This window comes from Heterodontus francisci, chromosome 15 (genome assembly GCF_036365525.1).
Source record: "Heterodontus francisci isolate sHetFra1 chromosome 15, sHetFra1.hap1, whole genome shotgun sequence".
Lineage (NCBI taxonomy): Eukaryota > Metazoa > Chordata > Chondrichthyes > Heterodontiformes > Heterodontidae > Heterodontus > Heterodontus francisci.
In genome coordinates, this window is record NC_090385.1 from 88,740,979 (window position 1) to 88,768,062 (window position 27,084).

Genomic DNA, 27,084 nt, shown 5'->3' on the forward strand with positions numbered 1-27,084 from the left:
TAATGTAGTAAAATGTCCCAAGGTACTTCACGGAACGTTAACAAACAAAATTTGACACTAAGCCACATAAGGAGATTTTAGGATAGATGACCAAAAGCTTGGTCATGGCAGTAGATTTTAAGGAACAACTTATAGGAGGAACGAAAGGTAGGGAGGGAATTCCAGAGCTTGGGGCTGAGGCAGCTGAAATCATGGGCATTGATGGAGTGATTAAAATCAGGAATGCACAAGAGGCCAGAATTGGAGGAGCACAGGTATCTAAGAGGGTTACAGGGAGGAGGTTAGAAATGGGGCGAGGCCATGGTTAAGCTGCCAGTAACATTAATTCAGTTGTGATTGGTGTAATGATAGTTCAGTGTTGTACAAATTGAGTCTTAATGTGAATCTGAAATGATTATTAAATCTGTTCACTTCTGATCTATGCAGCTGTCATTTTATTAATGATCCAGCACTATTGAATGATCAGAATATTTTTGCTGCCAATGCATTTTTGTCAGCCACCTTATTATTTACTTTACTTCAATATGTGGAGTTTGGACAAGGTGCTAGGTTAGGTCTTAAATTATGTCCTCATTCAAAAATTAAGAAGGCTGAAAAATTGACTAAAAGTGCATTGCTCAGATTAAAGTGCTGATTTTGAGACTTGTCAATGTGAAGCACCTCCTGCAAATAGTGACATGTTCTTTGGGCTTCTCGGCTCTAACTTTAAAAAAAAAAGGGCTGGGTTTTGTGCAGCAGGTGGGGCTCTTGGCACTTGGCCAAAAAGGTGGGGGGATCTCAGCCTTTGCATTTTTTCAGCCCCCCACACCCCCCCCCTGCCCGGAGTGATGCTCTAGTCTTTTGGGGTCAAAGATTTAAGAGGCGGGAAGACTTTATAGAGACAGAAATCCTGCCTCCAAGAGCTGCCCACCAATCAGAGGGCCGGCAGCTCACCAATATTGGCAGTGACACCGGGAGTGGTGACCACTGCCAGTACTACAGAGACCTCGGACCCAGGCCTCGCGGTGGAATCCCAGAACACAGCTAGGTGAGACGTGGTCGCCGGGGCCAGTGTGGAAGGCTCCAGAGTGGGGTTTGGTCCTGGGGGAGAGGTTCCCGAGGGGTGCAGTTGTTTCTGGGGGGCCTGTTAACGGGCCACATAAGGGCCTCAATTGGTCTCTGGCCAGGAAGGTTGCCGTCAGCCTATCCCACCCTCAGGAGAATCGGAACTGGGAATCCCAGCGTTGTGTTCAGTGGCGCGCGGTATGGCTCTGATTCTCCGGCTCCACCACCACCACCATGAAACCCACCTTCCGGAGGAGTTCAAGATCTGGTCCACAGTGTCAGTAGCCCAAAGTAAAACAGTGATACCACTGCAAAGAGCATTTCTAATTAGTGAACAGCAGTAGAAATAAATTGCCAGTAAATAAGCCAAGGACAGAAATCTAATCTCTGGTTTCTCCAAAATCAGCTCAAAAGATCCCAATTTGAAAATCTTTCAGATGAAAGAGTGCTGTGATACAGAATTTACTGTTCAGAAGAAGTTAATTGCCTTCAGTGCAGGTGACTAAAGCCTGATGTATGAGAAGGAACAATAAGATATGAATTGTAGTGAGTAAACATATTTGGGGGAATTTTCAATGTGGCTACCTGGGGGGTGACCTGGCAGATTGCCCATAGAACCCCTCCAAAATTAAATGGAATTGAAGTCGGGCAGGTTCTTTAAAGAACATGTGCTCCACTCTTCCAAGTTATTGGCCAGGTCTCCCCAAACACTCCACCATTGGATATTTCCTCACCTCGTGTCTGGGTCTGTTGTGGACTATTTGATAAAAATAGATTGCTATGATCAGTCGTTAATTCCTTCATTATTGTATCGTGACCGCCAATCGGCAAGGTTGAAAGTGAAAAAGATGGGCCTTGGTCTTTTTTTTTTAGCAATCAAAGTTTCCTGTAAGCTGGTGGGTGTGAGATCGCACTGTAATCCGAACGTACTGCACAGCCAACAAACAGGCTGTGCACAACCAACATTCCCTTTAAAGTGTGAGTGTGTGTGGCCATGTAGCAATCTTAAAGGGACCATGCATTGCAACAAACAGGCGACTCACACAAAGGAAAATTAAGAGGGAACACTGCTAGCAATCCCTATGTTCCCAGGCGTTGAAGTAGAAAATCGCCTCCGTTGCAACATTGAGTTTATACGTCAATATTTGGCCCCCATATAAAACCATGAAAAATGGTTGTTGGAGATGAGTCTTTGATTAATTGGAATCTGCTTCCTTAGCGCTGGTTGCTTTGCTCCGTGATGGAGAGAGTCTGGAGGATCTGATGAAACTGTCTCCAGAAGAGCTGCTGTTACGATGGGCTAATTACCATTTGGAGAATGCAGGCTACCAGAAAATCAACAACTTCCACTCAGATATCAAGGTACTTGCACCTTTGAAATGATGTATAAGTGCAAAGCATTCCTGCTGTAGATTATGGGAAATGATTCCATTCTGGGTTTAATTGTATGCCGATTGTGATCACCAATTTCAAATGTTAAAACTTGATGTTTTTGTGTAAGATGCAGGTGCTAATCTGAATATTACTGTAAATTTGCCTGAAGTAATTATTTGGGGTGTAGAATTTACAAGAGAAGAACTTATTTTTCTTGCTGATGTGGCAACAAATTAGTAACCATCATATCTAAATTCTATGATTATTGTACAAATACCTTTGATTAAACGTCGAACCTTTTGCGGTTGTTGTCATGTTTGCAGAGTTCTCTGACCAGATTTAGAAGAAAAGCAGTGCCACCGTGTGGTCAGTAAAATGATGCAACTCATTTAATGATGTTTGGCTGGTGAATGAGAGGGGCAGGGGGGAGAAGTAAGATGGTTATCCTGTTTGGAGAAACATGTAGAGAGAATGGTTCAAGAATTGCAGATGCAAATGTGGGAAGCGCTCATCACGTACAATATGTAGTAAACTTGTTCTTTGTAAACAAGCTTGCAATTTTGTTACACATAGGAAATTCGTCAGCATTTAATGATGCTTAGACACTTGGGTAAAATGCACAGGCAGTTTGCAGATTAGATGTCATTCTCAATTTACATTATTAAGATAGCACCAAGTCCCAATGTTTAGGTTTACTTTTTTCTCTCCTAGCAGCACCTCTTAACATCTGCTGTGCCACCATGTACATGTAATCTGCACTATTTCTCCAAGGCCTCTGGTAATCAATAGTTGTACAGTTTTGATTGGGTAGATGGGAAGAAACTGTTTCCATTGGCAGGAGGGCCAGTAACCAGAGGACACAGATGAAAGATAACTAGCAAATTACCAATGCGTTATTTGAAAAAAATTCTCATTTGCCTTCTGGTTCTTTTTGAAAGTTACCTTATTCTGTGTCCTCCAGCCAACGGAAACACTACCCTATCAAAACCTTCTGCAATTTCTCCACCCCACCATGCCCCCACCCTTCCACATCCCATCACAGGGCCTGCGATCTACACCACAAAATCATTGAGTTTTGCCTCCACTATCTGACTGAGTCGACCATTAATGAGTGTTTTTCTTGCTAATGTATCAGTGAATTATTAACCGTTACCTACATTTTATGATTATATCAATATCAGCAGGGACGTCTTTGCTTTAATGATAAACCATTTGCAGTTGTTGTCATGTTTGCAGAGTTCTTTGATTAGATTTGCAAAGAAGACAGCACCACCTTATGATAAGTAAAAATGATGCTGGTTGTAAATCGTTGCTTTAAATGTTTTCTCTGGATTTACGATCATTTGGCTACTCTGATTATAGGGACCTCAACTCGGTCACAGCTTTGGCCTAATTTTTACCTACATTGTCTTCTTTCATCCCCAGAAAATTTTAATTTGACATCCTCAATTGAGAGGAATCTGCCTTGGCTCAGTGGTTGTGAGTTGAAGTTCCTCTCCAGAGACTTGAGGACATAATCTGTTCTAATGCTTAATTGCAGTACTGAGGGAGTCTTTTGGATGAGACATTTAATCGAAGTCCTGTCTGCCTTCTCGTGGACTTGAAAGATCCCATGTCACTGCCCTAAGAAGTGCATGGGCGTTCTCTCTGGTGTCTTGGCCAAATGAACATCCCATGAACAAATTTTAAAAAAAAGACAATTATCCTTCAACTGGCATCCAGTATCAATAAAACAAATTATCTGGTTCCTCGCTGTGTAAACAGGTTTTTCCTCATTGTCGCCACTAGTTCTTTTGCTAATCACCGTAAATCTGTGCCCTTTGGTTATCGACCCTTTTGCCACTGGAAACGGTTGCTCACATTGCTCTTTGTGGGAGCCTGTGTGCAAATTGACTGCTGCTTTTCCTACACTGAAACAGTGACTAGACTTAAAAGTACTTCAATGATGGTGCAGCGCTTTGGAATGTCCTGAGGACATGATTGGCTCTGAATATATGCAAACTCTTTTGTAGCTACTTTTCATGATTCAATAAATGGCATCACTTTAAATTATGCCATTTCTATTTCAGTATATCTATTTTTGTGAGCACAGTCTTTGTATTTGATGTATTTTGTTTGTTTTTAGGATTCAAGGGCCTACTATCATCTTCTGAATCAGATTTCACCAAAAGGCAAGGAAGAAGAACGATGTATTGACATCAAAATGTGGGGCTTAAATGTAAGTACCAAGCGTTTCTTTATAGTAACACACTGAACAAATGAAAAATAATTCACAAAGAGCTGATGACACTTCCATAAATTTTATTACAGTAATTAAATTGCATTGTAAACTGCATAATTATGCACTCAATTAAACAAATCTACAATTTACTAATTAGTGTTTTGTTGATCTGACTTGGACGAAGAGTCCTTGGAGTACAGTACTTGTGCAAAGATTTAAGGCATTCTGTCGTCTTAGAAGGTTTGTGTACTGATTAAACAATTAGAACCTCTGAGTTCACATGATAACATCTGAATTTTTAACACCCAGATACCATGAACAAATTGAAATAAAACTTTGCTATAAAAACTGTTGAGATCATTGTTTTTATGAAGTTAATATGCAGAAGAAAATGTTTCTTCAATTTTTTTTAAGCAGCGTAGAATAATCATGTAAGCAGGGCTTTGTACCCCACGCTGAGTGAGGTTCCCCTCTCTACAGAGAGCTGCCGTACTGAGGGGAAATGAGGAACGTCGCCTGTGATCAGTATTCCAGTCCTGGATGGAAATCAACTTGAAACAGGATAGTTCTTCCCATAGAAATGAGCTGAGTACATACAAGCTCAAAACTCAGCTGACTCTGAACATTTGAAGCTCAGATGCATAATCATTTACAATCAGAAACCGGCCTAATGCTGATCGATTGGGCTTCCTATGAAGATGTGCCTGAGGCCAATAGTGGAATGGTTCCCAGTGGAGCAAGCATTCCCGAAATGGGTCTCCATAGAAAGATGAAATGACCATATAAGTGGTTAGCTGTATGCTTGAGCATTTTAACATTACTTGTGTCAGAGCCATCAACTTGTCCAGCTAATTCTCCCACACAATTTTAAAGCTTGTGAAACCACATTTGACAGTCTTTCACAAACTTCTTATTTGTGCTGCATGGCCTCACTTTAAAAGAACGCAGTGAGAAAGTTGTAAAACTCATTTCTGTTGCTCCATTTATAAGATTGAGAATGAACTTGGGAGAGGTACAAAGACCAGGATATTTTAATGATGATTGATTGGCAGGTGTGATTTTGACACGCCATAGCTTTTGGTCTGGTAATAAGTCCATTTCTGCTGAATGTCATATAGAACATAGAACATACAGCACAGAACAGGCCCTTCGGCCCACAATGTTGTGCCGATCCTTTGTCCTCTGTCAAGGACAATTTAATCTATACCCCATCATTCTCCTATAGAACATAGAACATATATGCAGACTTTGTGTGCCGTTTGCTTTGGTACATAGCTTACGTGAGAAGATAAACTATTTTCACAGCATGCCCTGTGGGGAGGAGAGCAGGAGTACTCCTCCTGTTACGAACAGGTGAGAAACGTGTCTAGGGGTCTTTTGCTGTCTTTACCTGGTCTTATAGTAACAGGGTTTTATATTTTAAACAGTGTTTTGAGCTCCCCCTTGTGTGAATCCTTGTTCACAGCTTTCTAATTATAAGGCAAAGAAACCAACACACCAGGTTTTCTCCGGTTTAAGGAGAAAAGTGAAATTTATTAAAACTTAGATTTAAAGTCTTAATACAGTTGATGCCTACGAATATATGACGCGCCCATGCTAGCATACACACGTGATATACATGCAAATAGGGCCAGAAAAGAGGAGAGGAAAATATAGTAGAGTGGGGTTTGAGGCAATATCAGAAGAGTTTCTTGTTTACTGTGCTTCGAGCTCACTTGGTTATAGTTAGTCTTGCTGTTCATCGGGGCCCAGTGTTCTTCTTAAACCTTGTTCACGTAGGAGATTTTTCTTTCTTTGAGTTTCCCGTGTTTTCACAAGATTCAGTTCCATGGGAAAGAGATGGAGGCAGACAGGACTGGAGAGGCAGTTCTGTTCCAACCGGGAGCACGCGCTTTTGAGTTCAAATCCTCTGTTGGAAGTTCAAATTCAAAACCTCCATCAATCAGTCATGTGACCAAAAAATTGGTCTGACCACTTCTGTGTATTGGGGAAGCAATGACTGGGTCCCCATTGTTGCAACACTGTCGGTTACAATGCAAATTTATTTCCAGTCAGGGGCTTGCAATTTTAAGTTTTAATGTTCATGTGGTGAAATCATGTGTGCCTCAGTCTCGGGGGGGAGGGGTGGGCGGGGTTCGCCTGACACTCTTGACTATTCAAGGAAGTCTTTGGGTTCCCAACTGCCAATCCTGGTCACACTCTAGCCCCTGCCACAATCAGCAGCCTCTCGGCTCCCCCTCCCCCGGCCTGATGAATCATTCCCTCCCTGCTGATTGCTGCCGCCTTTCTCTCCACACTCCAACCAAGCCCCCTCCCTCCCTCTCCAGCCTCATCAAGCTTTTCTTGCACCCTCCCTGTCTCCCCATTAGGGTCAAGATAGGAGAGTAGAGAGTTGGAATTAGGTGCCACAAGCATATTTGTGGAATCTGACCTCATGCTTTCTGATATAAATAGTTAGGATATAAATGAGGATAAGAGGACTAAGGATAGATTCCTGGGGCACAGCCGCACAGAGAAGGAGAAGCCATTGGAAGTGATGTAATTCCTGCATTGTGACGGGAGCCAGGAAATGTCAGAGCTGGAAGAAAGAGAGCCAGCAGTTGGTCACCTTTCATCACTGTGTTGGCACAGTGACCCTTGACAGATGGATAGATGACATGAAGAAAGACCGTGATGGCCTGGATTTTGCAGTCAGCAACGAAGTGATGGTGCTCGCCACTGGCCTCAAAGGAAGCTGCTCACAGAGATCTAGCAATCTCTGTTAATTTGAATCCGGCGTCAACTATAGGTGCTCTCCAGCATCCAGCAACAGTGATGTTATCAAGTAAGCTAAGCAGCGAATCACATTGAAGAATTCCCGCAGACAGCAAACCAAGTAAAATGCACTGATTATCCTTCACTTTTTAATCATTTTACAAAGAGTGAAATAAAGATTGGGACATATGCATGGGATTAATGTAGAAGCTGAAATATCATAAAGTTTTAAAAAAACTTATAGCCTATGGAATTTTTATTTAGAAATTAGACATTCCAAAAATATTAAGTGATTTTTCAGGGCCGGAGGTATTAATCAGTAATTATGACAGCAGTAAGTATGCCATTTAAAAACCCAGTTACATCTCATTTCACAAGCCATAACTTTTTCAGGGGTTTTACAGCAAGATACGAGTATTAAAAAAAAAGGAAGTTCTTGTCAATTCAATTGATTTCTAAAGATTTCCATCTGCAGCAACTTCAACAGTGCACCCTGTTGAGGAGTCGGAATCACTGATAGCAGCTTCTGGATTTCAGTGTTCGACTGTGCATGTGCGGATGCTGGAAGTTGTTGTCAGTTTCACAGTCGTAATAGTGTTTGCCATCTTTACAACTGCAAAATCCAGGTCAATAGCTCCACATCATTTTGTCCAATGTGGAATGTTTTAACTCAAACTCTTGCGATGAACAGTCTCACCCATCTCCTCTTGGGAGAGCTTATCAAAATACTCTAGACACCCTATATTCTAGCACTACCATTAACATTCTGGGGGTTCCCATTAACCAGAAACTTAACTGGAGCAGCCATATAAATACTGTGGCTACCAAGGCAGGTCAGAAGCTGGGAATTCTGTGGCGAATAACTCACTACTTGACTCCCCAAAGCCCGTTGACCATCTACGAAGCACAGGTCAGGAGTGATGGAATACTCTCCACTTGCCTATATGAGTTCAGCTCCAAAAATACTCAAAAGATCCACCTCCATCCAAGACAAAGCAACCTGCTTGATCAGCAGGCCATTCACCACCTTAAACATTCACTCCTTTGTACTGCCACATAGTGGCAGCAATGTATGCCATCTACAAGATGCACTACAGCGACTCGTCAAGGCTATATTGCCATTCTTTCACTGTCGCTGGGTCAAAATCCTGGAACTCCGTACATAAAAGCACTGTGGGGCACCTACATCACGTGAACTGCAGTGGTTCAAGAAGGTGGCTCACCACTGCTTCTCGGGCAATTAGGGATGGGCAGCAAATGCAAACTTTGTGTGCAGTTTGCTTTGGTACATAGCTTACATGAGAAGATAAGCCAGCGACACTCCCATCCCAAGGACGAATTTTTAAAAAATTATCACTCAGCTAAAAAGGTTCTTTGGGTGTTAATTTCCAAGCTTAACTTTGTGCAGCAAGTTTAACGGGTAATTAATGTGCAAGTACAGCAAGTTCTTAACAGGGCGGGGAAAGGCTGAAATGCTGTTTGTGCAAAGCAAATAGCATAGAGATGTAAATTGATCAATTTATGGAGATTTGTAATTCATACTGTATCTCTTAATCCCCGGCTGTTGATTTTCACATTATTTAATGGTGTGTGCTAACACTTATTTATTTTAGCAAGATCTGGCCCAATGCCTTTGTGAATGCCTGCTGTTCTCTGGGAAATGCCACAGTGCCATTGTGTGGTGAATATTAAGTACCACAATTAAAATTTACATTAAGAATTTGAGTTCAGTGGATAGTCACATAACAGTTGGCAGCATAACGTTGTGCTCGTGGCACCACCTAACGACACAAGGTCATTACAATATCGTGATCACTTAGCCTTTTTAATGCATAACAGATTATACTTGGAAATCAGAAACTACATAGTTGGTGCAAACAGTAGCTAGTTCTGAACGGACTATTATTCAAATTTATGGGGAAGTTCTGAATAAAAACTTTTGACTGTAAACATTTATTTATTTAGTAAAGAATCAGATGCAAAGTAGTTGATTTTAATTTTTCTCATATTTCTTGATGTCAGTATTTTAAAAACCATTACCTAAACCAATGGTCAGTAAAACTAAAGGGTAGATGCCACATACTTCTTCAGAGATGACCTGGGGCTCAGTTATTCCCTTTAGTTTCAGAACATATAAATACAGGTATCTCAGTGCGACTTGAACAGAGTACTAGGAGTTTGGTGAGTTGAGGGAGTTGGGTGAGGGGGGAAGGAGGTACTCCTTTGCTTTTTCTAACTTTCTCCCCATAGGATTTGGTTCTTACTCGACTACAGGGGAAAAGGCCAGCTGTTTCCTGAGTATCTAGTAAGTGGTTAAGGTCTATTCTAATCCTAAGGTTTAAAATAGTACGGGAGCTGGTGGTAAGGTTAATAAAATACATAAAAAAGGAAAATAAATAATTGAATAGAATAATTAAGTAGTTAATTAAAACAAATTAAGGATGACCGGACCGGTGATGTGTTATGTCCACAGCATGTGGGAGTTCCTGGATGCCAGTGTGATCCAGGGCAAACACATCTGCAGTAAGTGTTTGAGGCTTGAGAAGCTTTGGCGCAGAATCCTTGAGCTGGAGGCTGAGCTGCAGACACATCAGGGAGGGAGGGAATGTTACCTGGACACTTTGTACCAGGAGGTGGCACATCCCTTAGGATATAGTGTCTTCTGATTTGGTCAGGGACAGGAGAGTGTGGTTGCAGCTGAGGCAGGTAAGGGGACCAAAGGACAGGAGTGCAGGAGCCTCAGCCTTTGCAATTGATCAACAGGTTTGAGGTTCTTCCAGCTTGTTTAGGTAAGAGTGGTGGCTGCAGGGTGGAAGAGCTAACTGACCGTGGCACTGTGGTATAGGAAGCCATTCAAGTGGCGGGGGTGGGGGGGGGGAGCAAAAAGGAATGTAGTTGTAGCAGGGGACAGTATAGTGAAGGAGATTGGCACTGCTCTCTGCAGCAAAGAGCGAGAGTCCAGAAGGATGTGTTGCCTGCCTGATGCCAGGGTTTGGGACATCTGCTCAGGGCTGGGGAGGATCCAGTCATTGTGGTCCATATAGGTACCAATGACATAGGCAGGACAAGGAAGGTGGTTCTGCATAGTCAGTATGAGAAGCTAGGCACAAAATATAAGAAGCAGAACCTCAAAGATAATAATCTCTGGATTATTAACTGAGCCTCGTGCAAATTGGCATAGGGCAAATAAGATTAGAGAAATGAATGCGTAGCTCAAAGACTGGTGTGGTAGAAGTGGGTTCTGGTTCATGGGACACTGGCAGCAGTACTGGTGAAAATGGGAGCTGTACCATTGGGACAGTCTACATCTGAACTGTGTTGAGACCAGTGTCGAGCTGCATAACTAGGAAAGTAGAGAGGGTTTTAAACTAAAGAGTGGGGGCAAGGTATCAAATTTGGGAAGATGTGATAAATCAAAGAGTAGAGACAAGGCAAGAGAGAAAAGTATTAATATGGGAAATGATCAAAAGACGGCGACAGGAAGGGATAAAGACTACAAATATAAGTAAATCAGTCAAGGCTAGACGTTACAAAAATAATAAAAGGACAAAACTTAAAGGCTCTATCTGAATGCAAATAGCATTTGAAACAAAACAGATGAACTGATAGCGCAAATAGAAATAAATGAGTACAATTTGAAAGCCATTACAAAGATATGGCTGCAGGATGACCTAGATTGGGACCTGAATATTGAAGAGTACATGACATTTAGGAAGGACAGGAAGCTAGGAAAAGGTGGAGAGGTGGCTGTGTGACTTAATGATGGTATTAGCACATTACAGAGGGATGACCTAAGTTCAGGAAACCAGGATGTAGAAGCAGGTTGGTAGAGATGAGAAATGATAAAGGCAAGAAGCCACTCATGGTAGCGTTGTACAGGCCCCCTAAGAGTAACCACATGGTAGGACAGAATAAAGGAATAAATAATGGGAGCTTGTCAGAAAGGTATGGCGATAATCAGGGGGGATTTTAATCTACATCTAGACTGGAAAAATCAGATGGGCAAAGGTAGCCTAGATGAATTCATAGATTGCTTTTGGGTTAGTTTCTTAGAATAGCCGTTCTGGAGCCAATTGGAGAGCAGGCTATACTAGATCTGGTATTATGCAATGAGATGGGATTAATTGATGACCTCATAGTGAAGACGCTGCTAGGTAGCAGCGATTGTAATATGATTGAATTTTACATTCAGTTTGAGGGAGAGAAGAATGGGTCTAAGACTGGTATTTTAAACTTAAATAACGGCAATTATGAGGGCATGAAAGCAGAGCTAGCTGAAGTGAACTGGCAAATTAGGTTAAGGAATAGGTCAACAGAGGTGCAGTGGCAGACATTTAAGGGGATATTTCAGAATACACAGAATAGATACATTCCAACGAGAGAAAAATTCCAAGGGGTGGACCCACCATCCTTGGTTAACTGAAAAGGTTAAAGATAGTATCAAACTTAAAGAAAAAGTGTATAATTGCGCAAAGATGGATGGCAGGTCAGAAGATTGGACAGAATGTAAAACAGCAAAGATTAACTAAAAGATTGATGACGAGGGAGAAATAGAGTACTAGAGAAAGCTAGCTAGAAATATAAAAACAGTAAGAGATTTTATAGATATTTTAAAAAGAAAAATGTTAACAAAGTGAGTGTTGGTCCTAGAGAAGATGAGTCTGCGGAGGCGGTGGTGTAGTGGTAATGTCACTAGATTAATAATCCATAGCCCAGGCTGATGCTCCAGGGACATGGATTCGAATCCCATCGTGGCAGATGGTGAAATTTGAATTCAATTAATAAAATAATTCGGAATTAAAAGCTAGTCTATGGTGACCATGAAACCATTGTCTATTTGTTGTTAAAAACCCATCTGGTTCACTAATGTCCTTTAGGGGAGGAAATCTGCCATCCTTACCTGATCTGGTCTACATATGACTCCAGACCTACAGCAATGTGGTTGACTCTTAAATGTGTCCTCTGAAATGGTGTAGCAAGCCACTCAGTTCAAGCGCAATTAGAGATGGGCAATAAATGCTGGCCTAGCCAGTGGCGCCCACATCCCACAAAAACAAAAACAAAAATTAATAAGAGAAAATAAGAAAATGGCAGATGAATTGAACAGGTATTTTGCATTAGTCTTCACGACAGAGGTTACAAGTAACATCCCAGAAATAGCTGTAAATCAGGCTGGCTAACAGGAAACAGATCATAGGCATAAATGGAAGGGAGGAACTAATTCAATCACCAGGGAAGTGGTACTGTGCAAATTGCTTGAACTGCGGGCTGACAAGTCCACGGGTCCTAATGGACTTCATCCTAGGGTCCTAAAAGAAGTGGCTAGTGAGATAGTTAAAGCATTGGTTTTAATTTTCCAAAATTCCCTGATCCGGGGAAGGTTCCGTTAGATTAGAAAATAGCCACTCCTTTATTCAAAAAGGGAGGGAGACAGAAAGCAGGAAACTACAGGCCAGTTAGTTTAACATCTGTTTTGTGGAAAATGCTAGAAGCTAATTATTAAAGACGTTATAGCAGGGCATTTAGAAAAATTCAAGGTAATCAGGCAGAGTCAACATGGTTTTGTGAAAGGGAAATCATGTTTAACCAATTTATTGGAGTTCTTTGAGGCAGTTTCATGTGCTGTGGATAAAAGGGAACCGGTGGATGTATTGTACTTGGATTTCCAGAAGGATTTGATCAGGTCCACATCAAAGGTTATTGTGGAAAATAAAAGCTCATGGTGTAGGGGGTAACATATTGGGGTGGATAGAAAATTGGCTAGCTAACAGGAAACAGAGTGTAGGTATAAATGAGTCATTTTCTGGTTGACAAGATGTAATGAGTGGTGCGCTGCAGGGATCAGTGCTGGGGTCTCAACTTTTTACAAGTTATGTACTTAGATGAAGGGACTGAAGGTATGGTTGCTAAATTTGCTGATGACAAAGATAGGTAGGAAAGTAAATTGTGAAGAGGACAGAAGGAGGCTACAAAGGGATGTAGACAGGTTAAGTGAGTGGGCAAAGATCTGGCAAATGGAGTATAATGTGGGAAAAGGTGAAATTGTCCATTTTGGTGGGAAGAATAAAAAAATAAGTTACCTTAATGGTGATAGATTGCAGAGCTCTGAGCTGCGAAGGGATCTGTGTGTCCTCATGCATGAATTGCAAAAAGTTAGTATAGCAGGTTCCGTGAGTGATATTGTTTATTGCAAGGGGAATTGAATACAAAAGTAGGGAGGTTATGTTTTACGTCATTACTAGTTAAAACTTGTTTTATAATAAACTAATAATTTTGTTCATTAAAGAAACCTGGTTAGTGTGTTCTAATCTGGGAAAAATAGAGTATATGATTGACTGTATCAGTAAGTGGGAAAATTTTAAAATATATTTTGGGCAGCACAGTGGTGCAGTGGTTAGCACCGCAGCCTCACAGCTCCAGCAACCCGGGTTCAATTCTGGGTACTGCCTGTGCGGAGTTTGCAAGTTCTCCCTGTGACCGCATGGGTTTCTGCCGGGTGCTCCGGTTTCCTCCCACAGCCAAAGACTTGCAGGTTGATAGGTAAATTGACCATTGTAAATTGCCCCTAGTGTAGGTAGGTGGTAGGAGAATTGTGGGGATGTGGTAGGGAATGTGGGATTAATGTAGGATTAGTATAAATGGGTGGTTGATGGTCGGCACAGACTCGGTGGGCCGAAGGGCCTGTTTCAGTGCTGTATCTCTCTATGTCTCTATGACTTTATATGTTGTGTCCTGTGGAGAAGTGGGACTAGAATAAACAGTGCACTCCTCCCGCCTCAGTTGTAATAGCATGCAGGTTCAGAAAGTAATTAGGAAAGCTAATAGAATGTTATTGTTTATTGTAAGGGAAATTGAATACAAAAGTAGGGAGGTTATGCTTCAGTTATACAGGGCATTGGTGAGACCACATCTGGAGTATTGTGTACAGTATTGGTCTCCTTATTTAAAGAAGGATGTAAATGCGTTGGAAGCAGTTCAGAGAAGGTTTACTCAACTAATACCTGGAATGGGCAAGTTTTCTTATAAGGAAAGGTCGGACAGGCTAGGCCTGTATCCACTGGAGTTTAGAAGAGTAAGAGGTGACTTGACTGAAGCATAAAAGATCCTGAGGGGTCTTGACAGGGTGGATGTGGAAAGGACATTTTCCCCTTGTGGGAGAATCTAGAACTAGGGGTCACTGTCTTTAAAAAAAAAAAAAAATAAGGGGTCACCCATTCAAGACAGATGCAGAGAAATTTTTTCTCTGAGACCCGTGAGTCTTTGGAAATCTTTTCCTCAAAGGGCAATGGATGCAGAGTCTTTAAATATTTTAAGGCGAGAGGTAGCTAGATTCTTGATAAGCAATGGAGTGAAAGGTTATTGGGGGTAGGCGGGAATGTGGAGTCGAGGTTGCAATCAGATCAGCCATGATCTTATTGAATGGCGGATTAGGCTTAAGGGGCCGAGTGACCTACTCCTGCGCCTAATTAGTATGAGATTTCTTACTTTGCATCTGTAAAGTGACCCAAGTTATTTATCTAAATTTATTAAATAACAGAAATGCTATTTACTTATTTCCCAGGGATCATTCAAATGCACTTTACTCTTTCTGGGACAAACTGTTATATACTTCACTCCAAGTCTTTTCCATGGCAATATGCATCACCCATCCTTTTCAACAGCCTAAACTAATGAGTAATGCCACAGAAAAAATATATAAACTTTGAAGGTGGTCCTAATGTGTTATTTTAAGATTATCAGATTGATAAATGATAAATACTGATATGTGGAAGACTCACTATTGTTACTTACGTTGCTGTTTTAATTCCTGTAGGAGAAAGATGACCTGAAGCGGGCTGAGCACATGTTGCAGGAGGCAGACAAACTGGGCTGCAGACAGTTTGTCACCCCAGCAGATGTTGTCCAAGGGAACCCTAAACTGAACTTGGCCTTTGTAGCGAATCTGTTCAACAAATATCCAGCACTTAAGAAGCCTGTAGATCAAGACATCGATTGGAGTCTGCTGGAAGGTAAAACTACAAAGATGAATTTCGTGCATTTCTAGAAAATGAATGAACTCAGTGTTGACATCTCTGAGACCTCGGGAGATTATTAATTTTTTTTAAAAAATTATGGGAATTTTGATTATTCTACAGAGATAGAGATGAAGATGAAGAAGGAAAAGTGTGCTTATGACAGATGTCAGGTAGATAATACAATGGAGAACCAGGCTGGACATAGAAGGTTCAGAGGGGAAGTGAAAAGGCAATTAAGAGAAGCACAGAGAGTATGAAAAGAGACTGGCAGCTAACATAAAAGGGAATCCCAAAGTCTTCTATAGGTGCATAAATAATAAAAGGGTGGTAAAAGGTGGAGTAGGGCCAATTAGGGAATAAAAGGGGAATTTACTCATGGAGGCAAGGGGAGTAGCTGAGGTATTAAATGAATACTTAGCAGCTGTCTTTACCATGGAAGAAGATGCTACCCAGGCAATGGTGAAAGAGGAGGTAATCCAGACACTAGAAAGATTTAAAATTGGTAAGGAGGAGGTATTAGATAAGCTGTCTATACTTAAAGTTAACAAAGCACCAGGGCCCGATGAGATGCATCCAGAGATATTGAAGGAAGTAAGAGTGGAAATTGCGGAGGCACTGGCCATAATTTTCCAGTTTTCCCTACTCAGGCGTGGTGCCAGAGGACTAGAGAATTGCAAATGTTACACCCTTGTTCAAAAAAAGATGTAAAGATAACCCCAGCAACTACAGACCAGTCAGTTTAACTTCGTTAGTGGTGAAACTTCTAGAAACAATAATTCGGGATCAAATGAATAGTCACTTGGACAAATGTGAGTTAATTAAGGAAAGTCAGCACAGATTTCTTCAGGGAAAATCATCTTTAACTAACTTGTTGGAGTTTTTTGAGGAATGAACAGAGAGGGTTGATGAGGGCAATGCTGTTGATGTGGTGTACATGGACTTTCAAAAGGCATTTGATACAGTTCCACACAACAGACTTGTGAGCAAAATTATAGCTCATGGAATAAAAGGGACAGTAGCAACCTGGATAAGAAATTGGCTAAGTAACAGGAAACAAGAGAGTAGTGATTAATGGATGGTTTTTGGGCTGGAGGAAGGTTTGTAGTGGAGTTCCCCAGAGGTCAGTGTTGGGACCCTTGCTCTTCCTGATATATTAATGATTTAGACCTTGGTGTACAGGGCACAATTTCAAAATTTGCAGATGATACAAAACTTGGAACAGTTGTGAACTGTTAGGATAGTGTAGAACTTCAAAAGGACATAGACAAGTTGGTGGAATGGGTGCACAAATGGCAGATGAAGTTCAATGCGGAGAAATGTGATGGGATTTATTTTGGTAGGAAGAACATGGAAAGCCAATATAAAATAAAGGGTACAATTCTAAAGGGAGTGCAAGAGCAGAGGGACCTGGGGTATATGTGCATAAGTTATTGAAGGTGGTAGGACAGGTTGAGAGAGAGGTTAACCAAGCATACAGTATCGTGGGCTTTATTAATAGGGGTATAGGAAGGAGGTTATGTTAAACTTATATAAGACACGAGCTCGGCCTCCGTTAGAGTATTGTGCCCAGTTTTGGGTGCCGCACTTTAAGAAAGATGTAAGGGCATCGGAGAGAGTACAGAAAAGATTCATGAGAATGGTTCTAGGGATGAGGAATTTCAGTTATGAAGGTAGATTAGAGATGTTAGGACTGTTTTCCTTGGAGAAGAGAAGGCTGAGATGTGATTTGATAGAGGTTTCCAAAATCATGAGGGGTCTGGACAGAGCAGATAGAGAGAAACTGTTCCCACTTGTGAACGGATCAAGAACGAGAGGGCACAGATTTAAGTTAATGGGTAAGAGAAGCAAAAGTGACATTAGGAATAACTTTTTCACACAGTGAGTGGTTCAGGTCTGGAATGCGCTGCCTGAGCGTGTGGTATAGGCAGGTTCAATCGAGACATTCAAAAGGGAATTAGACTGCTTTCTGAAAAAGAAGAATGTGCAGGGTTATGGAGAGAAGGCAGGGGAATGGCACTAAGTGAATTGTTCATTTGGAGAGCTGGTACAGATATGATGGGCTTAATGGCCTCCTGCTGTAACAATTCCGTGATTCTCTGTATACAAGGTAATTTTAAGGCTGTTGAGTCATAACTTAGATAAATTTGTTACCCCAGTGCCTCAAAAATAGTGGAATTTGAGGAATAGTTTGAACCTAACCAGCCAGTGGAAAATGGACAGATTTGGATGGTTCATCTGTTTTACATTCGACCCAATTTTATTTTCCTTTGAAATCAGTGGGCAATAAAGTCAGGCATGATGTAAATGGGTGGCCAATTCCAAGCCTTTCAATTTCCCACTGGGAGAGTTAACATTGTTTGTCTGGATTTACGCCGGAAGGTTCAAAGCAAGTTTCCAGTCACTTGCCGTATTGTCAGGAGATCCCTTGAGTAGTAGCAGCTGCTTCCTCAAAGGGAGGAAGAATATCTCCAGTCACGTTCAGATACCTACAAGTCGCAGCATTGATCCAAACATAAACCCGAGAGCTGAAAGCCAGAGGTGGAGGTGAAATTGAGTGTCCTTGACATCAAGGCAACATTTGACTGAATATGGCATTAAACAGCCATAATAAAACCAAGGCTAATGAGAACAGCCCCCAATGGCAAGGGCCATAGCTGAAACAAAAGAAAATGGTTGTAGTTGTCAGAGGCCAGTCATTACAGCCCCAGGATATAGCTGGAAGTGTTCCTTAAAAATGTCCTCAGCCCAACCAACTTCAGATGCTTCAGTAATGAGCCTTCCTCAACCATAAGGTTAGGAGTGGGGCTGTTTGTTCACAATTTGACATTAACTTCTCTGTTAATGAAGAAGCTCATTCTGGCCTACAGCAGGATTTGGACAACATTTTGGCTTGGTTTGAGAAATGGCAAGTAGCATTTCCGCTATGCAAGTGCCAAACATTGATCATCTGCAACAATAAAAAAAAAAGCCCAACCACATCACCACTGACCTTCAGGTCTCCACAATTGCCAAGGCCCCCACCATCAACATTTTGGAGGACAACATTGACCAGAAGCCTAACTGGACCAGCCACATGAACACTGACCATAGTCTATTACAACTGGCTGTAAGATTGATGTCCTTGATAGCATCTCTAGGCTTTATGACTTTTATCACCGAGAACAACAAGTGGCAATGTCAGGGAAAAGGCATCATCTTCAAATCACGGACACTTTTATGTTGCTGCCCCTTGATTGGTATGTTCCTTGAACAAGTTAACCTAATATGAATCTGAGTGCAATCTTTGCAAGGGTTACAACGCTTCAAGTAGAAGGCCCACCACTCTTCGCCGAGCACCTAGGGTGGGTAAAAAAAAAAATGCAGTTTTCTTGACATTGTCCACATTCTGGAAACAAAAATGAAATTTTATCAGCTAGATTGTGGAGAATTGTGAAAGGTCTGAGTGTATGTCAAAACTTGAAAAATCAGGTTGTGGCATGGAGGTGCCTAATATGTTGGAGGAAGGAAAATTGATCAGTGGTCCAGTTGATAAGCATTTGTTCTTATCTATTATCTAAAAACTTTACATCTGATCTGCACTCAATATTCTGCAACATGTTCAACCAAGTTCACAGAACCACATAGAAAGTTATAAATACATTTTTTTTAATTTTAAAACAAACAGCAAAAAACAGGCATTTCTTGCTGGATCATTCTGGGCCAGATGTTTACCATTACCCTGTATTTGACCACAAGAGTTTAAGAAGCAGCTACGATGACCTGCGTTTGCTTTTTTTAAAACTAATTTCCACACAGCAAGTGCATGAGGAGCAGCTTTAAAGGGATTATTCCATTTTAGCAGAGGAACATTGTGACTGCTTCCAGACTAATCCTGCCACAGGAGGTCTACTAGTAAGAAACTTGAAGGCTTCATTGTATTTCTTCAAGCATACAGTTACATTAAAATTTCCACAAATGGTGCTGGGGGTGGTCATGGGGAATGTTATCTTAGTATTGCTCAAATGGAAATGATGAATTTCTTGGCAACATTTTTCTTTACCTAAAAGACGTACACCTTTTTGTATTTCAGGTGAAACTCGTGAAGAAAGAACCTTCCGTAACTGGATGAACTCACAAGGTGTAAATCCAGCAGTGAACCATCTGTACAGGTAAGTGCAAATATTTTCACCGTAGAATTGTCCAAAAATGAAGAGATGACTAATGTAGTTTTGGTTTAATGGTTGGGTTCAACTATCAATTACAAGAGTTAAAATCAGAGTGAATGGGATCAATTTTAACTCTGCCGAGCGGGAACAGTAATACTAAAATTGGAGTGATGAACGTACTGCCCCATTCCTACTCTGATTCCACACATTTTGCCCAGGGCCTTTTTGAGACCAGGCCAGCCTGCTCAGGAAGCAGCCAGGAAATAAACTCCTTTCGGTGGGGCAGGAGGATCAAAAGATATTCTGTGCTGCTGCTGGCTAGTCAGAGTCCTCTACCCCCAACCTCTCCCCAGCATTGCTTCTCATTAGAGGGCAATAGAGACTAATTGCTTTTGGACTGATCTGAGGTCAATTCGAGGGTCACCTCATGCACTGGAGTGGTACCTCTGTGGATTAGCAAATACTCAGCTTCTTGCGACGGTCAGAAAAAGAACAACAGAGACTTAATTTTTTTTGGAAGAAATGTGAATAAAATTTGCTTGTTTCACCATGTGTGGCATCTGATATGTCAGAGTAAGAGAGTTATAATGGCACAGAAGGAAGCCATTCAGCCAATCAAGTTCATGCCAGCTCTCTATAGAGCAATCCAATCAGTCCTATAACCTGGCTGTATCCATGCAGCCCAGTAAGTTTATTTCCCTCTAGTGTCCATCCAATTGCCTATTGAAATCATTCATCATCTCTGCTTCCACCGCCCTCCTAGGCAACGAGTTCCAGGTTGTTGCCAGTCACTGTGTTTATAAAAAAAAAAGTTCTTCACCATGTACCCCCTGCATCTCTTGCCCAAAACTTGAAATCTGTGTCACCTAGTCCTTGTATCATCAGCTAATGGGAATAGCTTTTCTTTATCTACCCTATCCAAAACTGTCAGAATCTTGTTCACCTCTATCAAATCTTCAATCTCCTTTGCTCCAAGGAGAACAACACCAGCTTCTCCAGGATCAAGATGTAGAATCAATTTTGGTGGATCTAAGGAACAGCAAGGGGAAGCTGTTTATTGGTGGGAGTTGTTTATAGGCCACCAAACAATAGTGGTAGTGTTGGGCATGGTATTAATCAGGAAATTGGAGGTGCATGTAACATGGGTAATACAGTAATATTGGGTGACATTAATTTACATATAGACTGGGTAAACCTAATCACTAATGCTGTGGGAGGATAAATTCCTGGAGTGTGTACTAGATGAGTTTCTGGAGTAGCATGTTGAAGAACCAACGAAGGATCAGGCTATTTTAGATTTAGTATTATGTAATGAGAAAGGGCTAATTAGTAACCTTGCTGTAAAGGACCTTTGGGAAATAGTGACCATAATATGATAGAATTTTGAAGTAAGTTTGAAAGTGATATAGCTCATTCTGAAACTAGGGTCTTAAATCTGAACAAAGGAAACTATGAAGGTATGAGGGGCAAGTGAGCTATGGTGGATTGGGAAAATACACAAAAAGATTTTACAGTAGACAGGCAATGGCTAGTATTTAAAAGAGTATTGCATGGTCTACAACAAATATATATTCCTCTAAGACACAAAAACCCAACAGGAAAGATGAATCAACCGTGGCTAACAAAAGAAGTTAAAGATTGCATTAGATCAAAGGAAGTGGCTTATAAGGTTGCCAGAAAAATTGGTAAGCTCGAGGATTGGGAGCAATTTAGAATCTAGCAAAAGATGACCAAGAAACTGATAAAGAAAGGGAAAAGAGAATATGAATGCAAGCTAGTGCGAAACATAAAGGTGGACTATAAAAGCTTCTTTACGTATGTGAAAGGGAAAAGATTAGCAAGGACAAATGTGGGTCCCAACACAGGCGGAGATAGGAGAATTTATAATGGAGAATCGGGAAATGAGAAAAACCAAACAATTACTTTGTGTCTGGCTTCATGGAGGCAGATACAGAAAATCTCCCAGAAATACTAGAGAACCAAAGGACTTATAAAAATGAGGAACTGAAAGAAATTAGTATTAATAAAGAGTTAGTATTCAAAAAATTAACTGGATTGCAGGTTAATAAATCCGCTGGACCAAATGAGCTACATCCCAGAGAGTTGAAGGAGGTGGCTATAGGGATAGTGGATGCATTGGTGGTTATCTTTCAAAATTCTACAGATTCTAGAAAGGCTCCTGCAGACTGGAAAGTAGCAAATAGAAGCCCACTATTTAAGAAAGGAGGGAGAGAGAAAATAGAGAATGACAGACCTGCTAGTTTGACGTCCGTGGTAGGGAAAATGTTAGAATCTATTACAAAGGATGTGATAACTAGACACTTAGAAAATCATGATATGATTGGGTAGAGTCAACATGGATTTATGAAAGGGAAATCATGTTTGAAAAATCTGTTGGAGTTTTTTGAGAATGTTATTTGTAGCATAGATAAAGGAGAACCAGTGAATGTGGTGTATTTGGGTTTGCAGAAGGCTTTTGATAAGGTCCCACCCAGGAGGTTGGTAAACAAAATTAGAGCCCCTGGTATGGATTGAGAATTGGTTAACGGAAAGAAAAGAGAGTAGGAATAAATGGGTCATTCTCAGGATGGCAGGCTGTTGCTAGTGGGGTACCACAAGGATCATTGCTGGGGCCACGGCTGTTCACAATCTATATAAGTGATTTGGATGGTGAGACCAAATGCAATATTTCCAGATATGCTGATGACACAAAACTAGGTGGGAATGAAGTTTCATCAGCCCCCACCTGCCAAGAATGAGGCATATTAATTTTGTGATATGAACAGTGATTTTAAATTTGCTGAGAAGAGAAGGCCTGTTACAAGGGCTGCCAGACACTTAGCTGAAAAACATTTGCATGCTAACAGACAGTGCTTGTGGAGACAAAAGGACCATTCCCTGACGCAATCAACCCATGATGGATTTTGATCACCAGACATTGGAGGTGTAAAGAAGAGCATTCCAGAGACTACTAAGGTGAAACAATCCACAAAAGCCAGGACTGGTTAAACCAGCTGGTCACATGACTAACTGGCTGGTGCAGGGTTTTTTGAACTGAGAAAGACTGTTTGCTCCTGGAGTGAGAAAACCTCTCCTGTCTGCTCCCATCTCTTTCTCACAAGCCTCTGGACCCACTGAGGACACATGAACCGTAAGAGAGTAAAGTCTCCTACATCGAACAAGGTTTAAGAATACTGGGCCCCAACAAAAAGCAAGACCTACCTACAGTCAAGCACTCTACAGTGAGCTCGAAGAGTAACCAAAACCATCTTCAGATATTGCCTCAAACCTTTCCACTTTATTCTCTCTTCTGTCTCTCTCTGCACGTGTATCGCGTATGCCTGCTAGCGTGTGCGTGTCGCATATCCGTAGGCATTAACCGAATTAGAGTTTAAGTTTAATAAAGTTCAGCCTTTTTTCTTTAAACCTAAGAAAACCTGTTTGGTAGTTTCTTTGCCTTATCATTGGAAGTTAGTGAACAAGGATTCACTAAGGGGGGAGCTCAAAAAATGGTGGGTTTAGTGAGGAGGATGCAAGGAGGCTTCAAGGGGACTTGGACAGGCTAAGTGAATGGGCAAGAACATGGAATATATTGTGAAGTTATCCACTTTGGTAGGAAAACCTGAAAGACAGAGTATTTATTAAGTGGTGAGAGGTTTGGAAGTGTTGCTGTCCAAAGGGACCTGGGTGCCCTTGTTCGTGTGTCACTAAAAGCTAGCATGCAGGTGCAGCAAGCAATTCAGAAGGAAAGTGGCTTGTTGGTCTTCATCACAAGGGCTTTTGAGCACAGGAGTAGAGAAGTCTTGCAGCAATTGTATAGAGCTTTGGTGAGACTGCACCTGGAGTATCATGTGCAGTTCTGGTCTCCATAGAGGGAGTGCAATGGAGGTTCACCAGACTAATTCCTAGATGGCGGGATTGTCCTAGGAGAGATCGAGGATACTGGGCCTGTATTCTCTATAGTTTTGAAGAATGAGAGGTGATCTCATTGAAACTTGCAAAATTCTTACAGGGTGTGATGGTGGATCTAGATAGGATGTTTCCCCTGGCTGATGAGCCTAGAAGCAGGGGACATAGTCTCGGAATAAGGGACAGGCCATTTAACACAGAGATGAGGAGGAATTTCTTCACTCAGTGTGGTGAATCTGTGGAATTCTCTACCTCAGAGGGCTGTGGAAGCTCAATCATTGAGCATGTTCAAGACAGAAATTGATAGATACCTGGTTGCTAATGAGATCAAGGAATATGGGGATAGTGTGGGAAAATGGCATTGAGGTAGATGATCAGCCATGATCTAATTGGTGTAGCAGGATCGATGGGCTGAATGGCCTACTCCTCCTGCTCCTTTGTTCCTCCAATCTAACCTTGTAGCTAATTTCCCTCATCCCTGGAACCATTCTGGTAAATCTCCTTTGCACCCACTTGAGGACCCTTGCATCCTTCCTAAAGTGTGGGGACCAGAACTGGATGCATTGCTCCAGTTATGGCCTAACCAGAGCTTTATAAATGTTCAGCATAACTTACCTGCTTTTATACTCAATACCTCTATTTATGAAGCCCAAGATACCATATGTTTTGCTAACTACACTCTCAATATGTCCTGTTAGCTTTAAAGATCTATGCGCATGAATCCCCAGGTCCCTCTGATCCTGTGCATTCTTTAGAACTGTACCATTTCGTCTATATTGCCACTCCCTATCCCTTTTGTCAAAATGCATCTCCTCTCTCCACTTTGTATGAAACTCCATCTGCCACCCATTTGCTCATTCTGCTAGTTTTGTTACAGTTGATTGGTAGCATTCTCACTCCACACCTCCAAGTTTGGTATCATGGGAACATTTTGAAATTTTACCCTATTTTCAATATCCAAGTGATTTATGTATATCAATAAAGGAGTGGTCCTAGCCCTAAACCTTGGGGAACACCACCATCTACCATCCTCCAGTCTGAAAAACAACTATTTACCATGACTCGCTGTTTGCTGTCCTTAAACCAATTTTTTATCCAAGCTGACACTGACCCTCCTATTCCATAAGCCTCAATTTTGGTAAACAACCTTTTATGTTGGTTACATCAATCTTCGCCCTGTTACTTCATCAAAAAAAAATCAATTATATTAGTCGAACACGATCTGCCTTTTACAAATCTGTGTTGCCTCTCCTTACTCAACTCAAACATCTCCAAGTGCCTGTTGTTTTTACTCCCCCCTGATTATTGTTTCTAAAACCTTACCCACCACAGATGTTAAACTGACTGGCCTGTAGTTATTAGGAATATCCTTACACCCTTGACAAAGGATGCCACATTTGCCACTCTCAGTCCTCTGGCATCTTCCCCATATCTAACAAAGTTTGGGATATTATGGGAAGTCCTTCCTCTATCTCCACACCCACTTCCTTTAGTAACTTGGGATGCAACCCATCTGGACCAGGCGGTTTATCCACTCTATTCATACCCAACATTTCCAGTACATGCTGCACATCAATTTTCAACCCATCCGTTACCTCTACCATCTCGGCTTCTCCCGATATTTTGTCAGCATCCTCTTTCTTAGTGAACACTGATACAAAGTACTCATTAAGTATTCTAGCCTTGTTTGTGCCTCACCCTCTTCATCTCTAATAGGACCCACTCCACCTCTTACTACTGTTACGGTCACTGCTACTGTTACTGTTGACCACAACAGGTTTAATTCTTTCTTTAAGTAGATGTACTGGCCAATTCAATACGTGTTTGGTTCTTGTTATGATCATAGCAAGTATGTAATCAATCGGACTGGTTTTCTTGAGTTTAACAAAGAAGGAAGTTAACTTTATTGTACCTAAACCGAACTAATGAAAATAATAAACTACTTGCCAATTTTCTCTCTCTCTCTCGCACACGCACGCACACACACGCACACACACACACACACACACACACACACACACACAAGGTTTATACACATACAAATGGGTTACAGAGTGGGTAGGGTAGATTGGTTGAGTTAGAGTCCATAGAAAAAGGGGTAATACAGTCTGTGGGGTTTGGTGATTGGGCTGGCTTCTAGTTGAATTCGGTGGTCCTGGGGCTTTTAGTTTGATGAGTTAGGTGACTGGTTCAGTGGGTCTCTTGGAGACAGTGATGTGGATGATTTCTTCCAATGGGGTTTCTGATTGTAGGCAGAGTATGCAAAGGTGATTAGTCAACAGGCAGAGTTCGAAGCTTGTAATCTGAAATGGAGAGAGAGAGGGACCCCCCCCCCCCCTCCCCCCCCCCCCCCCCCACCCCGCCACTTTGGTTTGCATGTGTCAGAGTCCAGAAGCTTCTCCTTGCTGCGGCAGAGAAACACCGGCTTTAAACCACAGATGGGGATGGGCTTGTTACATGACAGTCACCCAGTGATTCAAACATGATAGCAGTGTTTCTTTTCTTTAAAAAACAGGTATTTCCCTTAAACTTCCAGGGTCTTGGTTCTTGCTGGGATGAGCAGACATTTTGTCTGCACCTCACAGGCCTTGCAATGTAGGATACAGTGTTGCAAATTAGATGGCATTTTAAGCTGCTAGCAAAGTCATGCTTTATCTGTTGCTTTTTAAATTTCTTTTTCAAAAAAAATGTAAATTCAGATCTCCAGTCAGTGGATGGAAGAAAATTATCATTTAACAAAGCGCAATGGCGTGATACTACCCACTTACTATTTATATGCCGGTACAAGATTTTTGGGTTCCCTTTTAGTTAACTGCCCTTCTATTCTCATATTCTCTTCACTTCGCCTCTCAACTTATTGTAGTTGGCCTGGCTCTCATTTGAAGAACTTACCTGACGTGCATCATGCACCATCTTTTTTTATTTCATCATATTCTCTATATCCCCTGTCATCCAAGGAGCCCTAGTTTTTGTTCCCTTACCTTTTGCCCTTATTGGAATGCACCTAGCCTGTACCTGAAACATCTCCTTGTAGATTGCCCCATTGCTCCATTACAGCTTTTTCTCTCGATTTTTTTTTTTTCATTTTATCCAGGCTAGATTCCCCCTCATCCCATTGCAGTTAGCCCTTTTTCCAATTTAGAAGTTCTACTTTAGACTGGTACTTGCTTTTCTCCAATGCTGATCTAAACCTTATGATACAAGGATCAGTCTGACCCAAGTGTTCCCCCACAGACACATGGTCCCACTTGGCCTGCCTCATTCCCCAGCAGCAGATCCAGTAATGCCTCCTTCCTAGTTGGACTGAGAACATACTGGGCAAGGAAGTTCTCCTGAACACTTTTCAGAAATTCCTCCCCTCCTTTCCCTTTACTCTAACATTATCCTGATCGATATTTGCTAATTAAAGTTCCCCAATATCACCATGCTATAGTTGTTGCATATCTGTCATCTCCCTGCCAATTTGCTCCTCTATCTCTCCTTGACTATTTGGATGCCTATAGAATACTCACAGTAACATGATATCCTTTTTGCTTCTCAACCCTAACCAAATAGATTCTGTCTTTTCCCCCTACAACACTGCAATGTCCTCCCTAATCAGTATTGCCACCCCACCTCCATT

The 27,084-nt window shown here is 41.5% G+C and overlaps 1 protein-coding gene across 3 annotated transcripts in view; it reads left to right on the forward strand.

The window, feature by feature from the left end:
* pls3 (plastin 3 (T isoform)) overlaps nt 1-27,084 on the forward strand; it is a 153,540-nt gene that overhangs the window by 107,770 nt on the left and 18,686 nt on the right. For all 3 annotated transcript variants that reach the window (XM_068047794.1, XM_068047795.1, XM_068047796.1), the window contains exons 8-11: nt 2,264-2,406; nt 4,544-4,636; nt 15,207-15,402; nt 19,478-19,556. In XM_068047794.1, the coding sequence (XP_067903895.1) occupies nt 2,264-2,406; nt 4,544-4,636; nt 15,207-15,402; nt 19,478-19,556 (511 nt within the window). The remainder of the gene's footprint in view (nt 1-2,263; nt 2,407-4,543; nt 4,637-15,206; nt 15,403-19,477; nt 19,557-27,084) is intronic.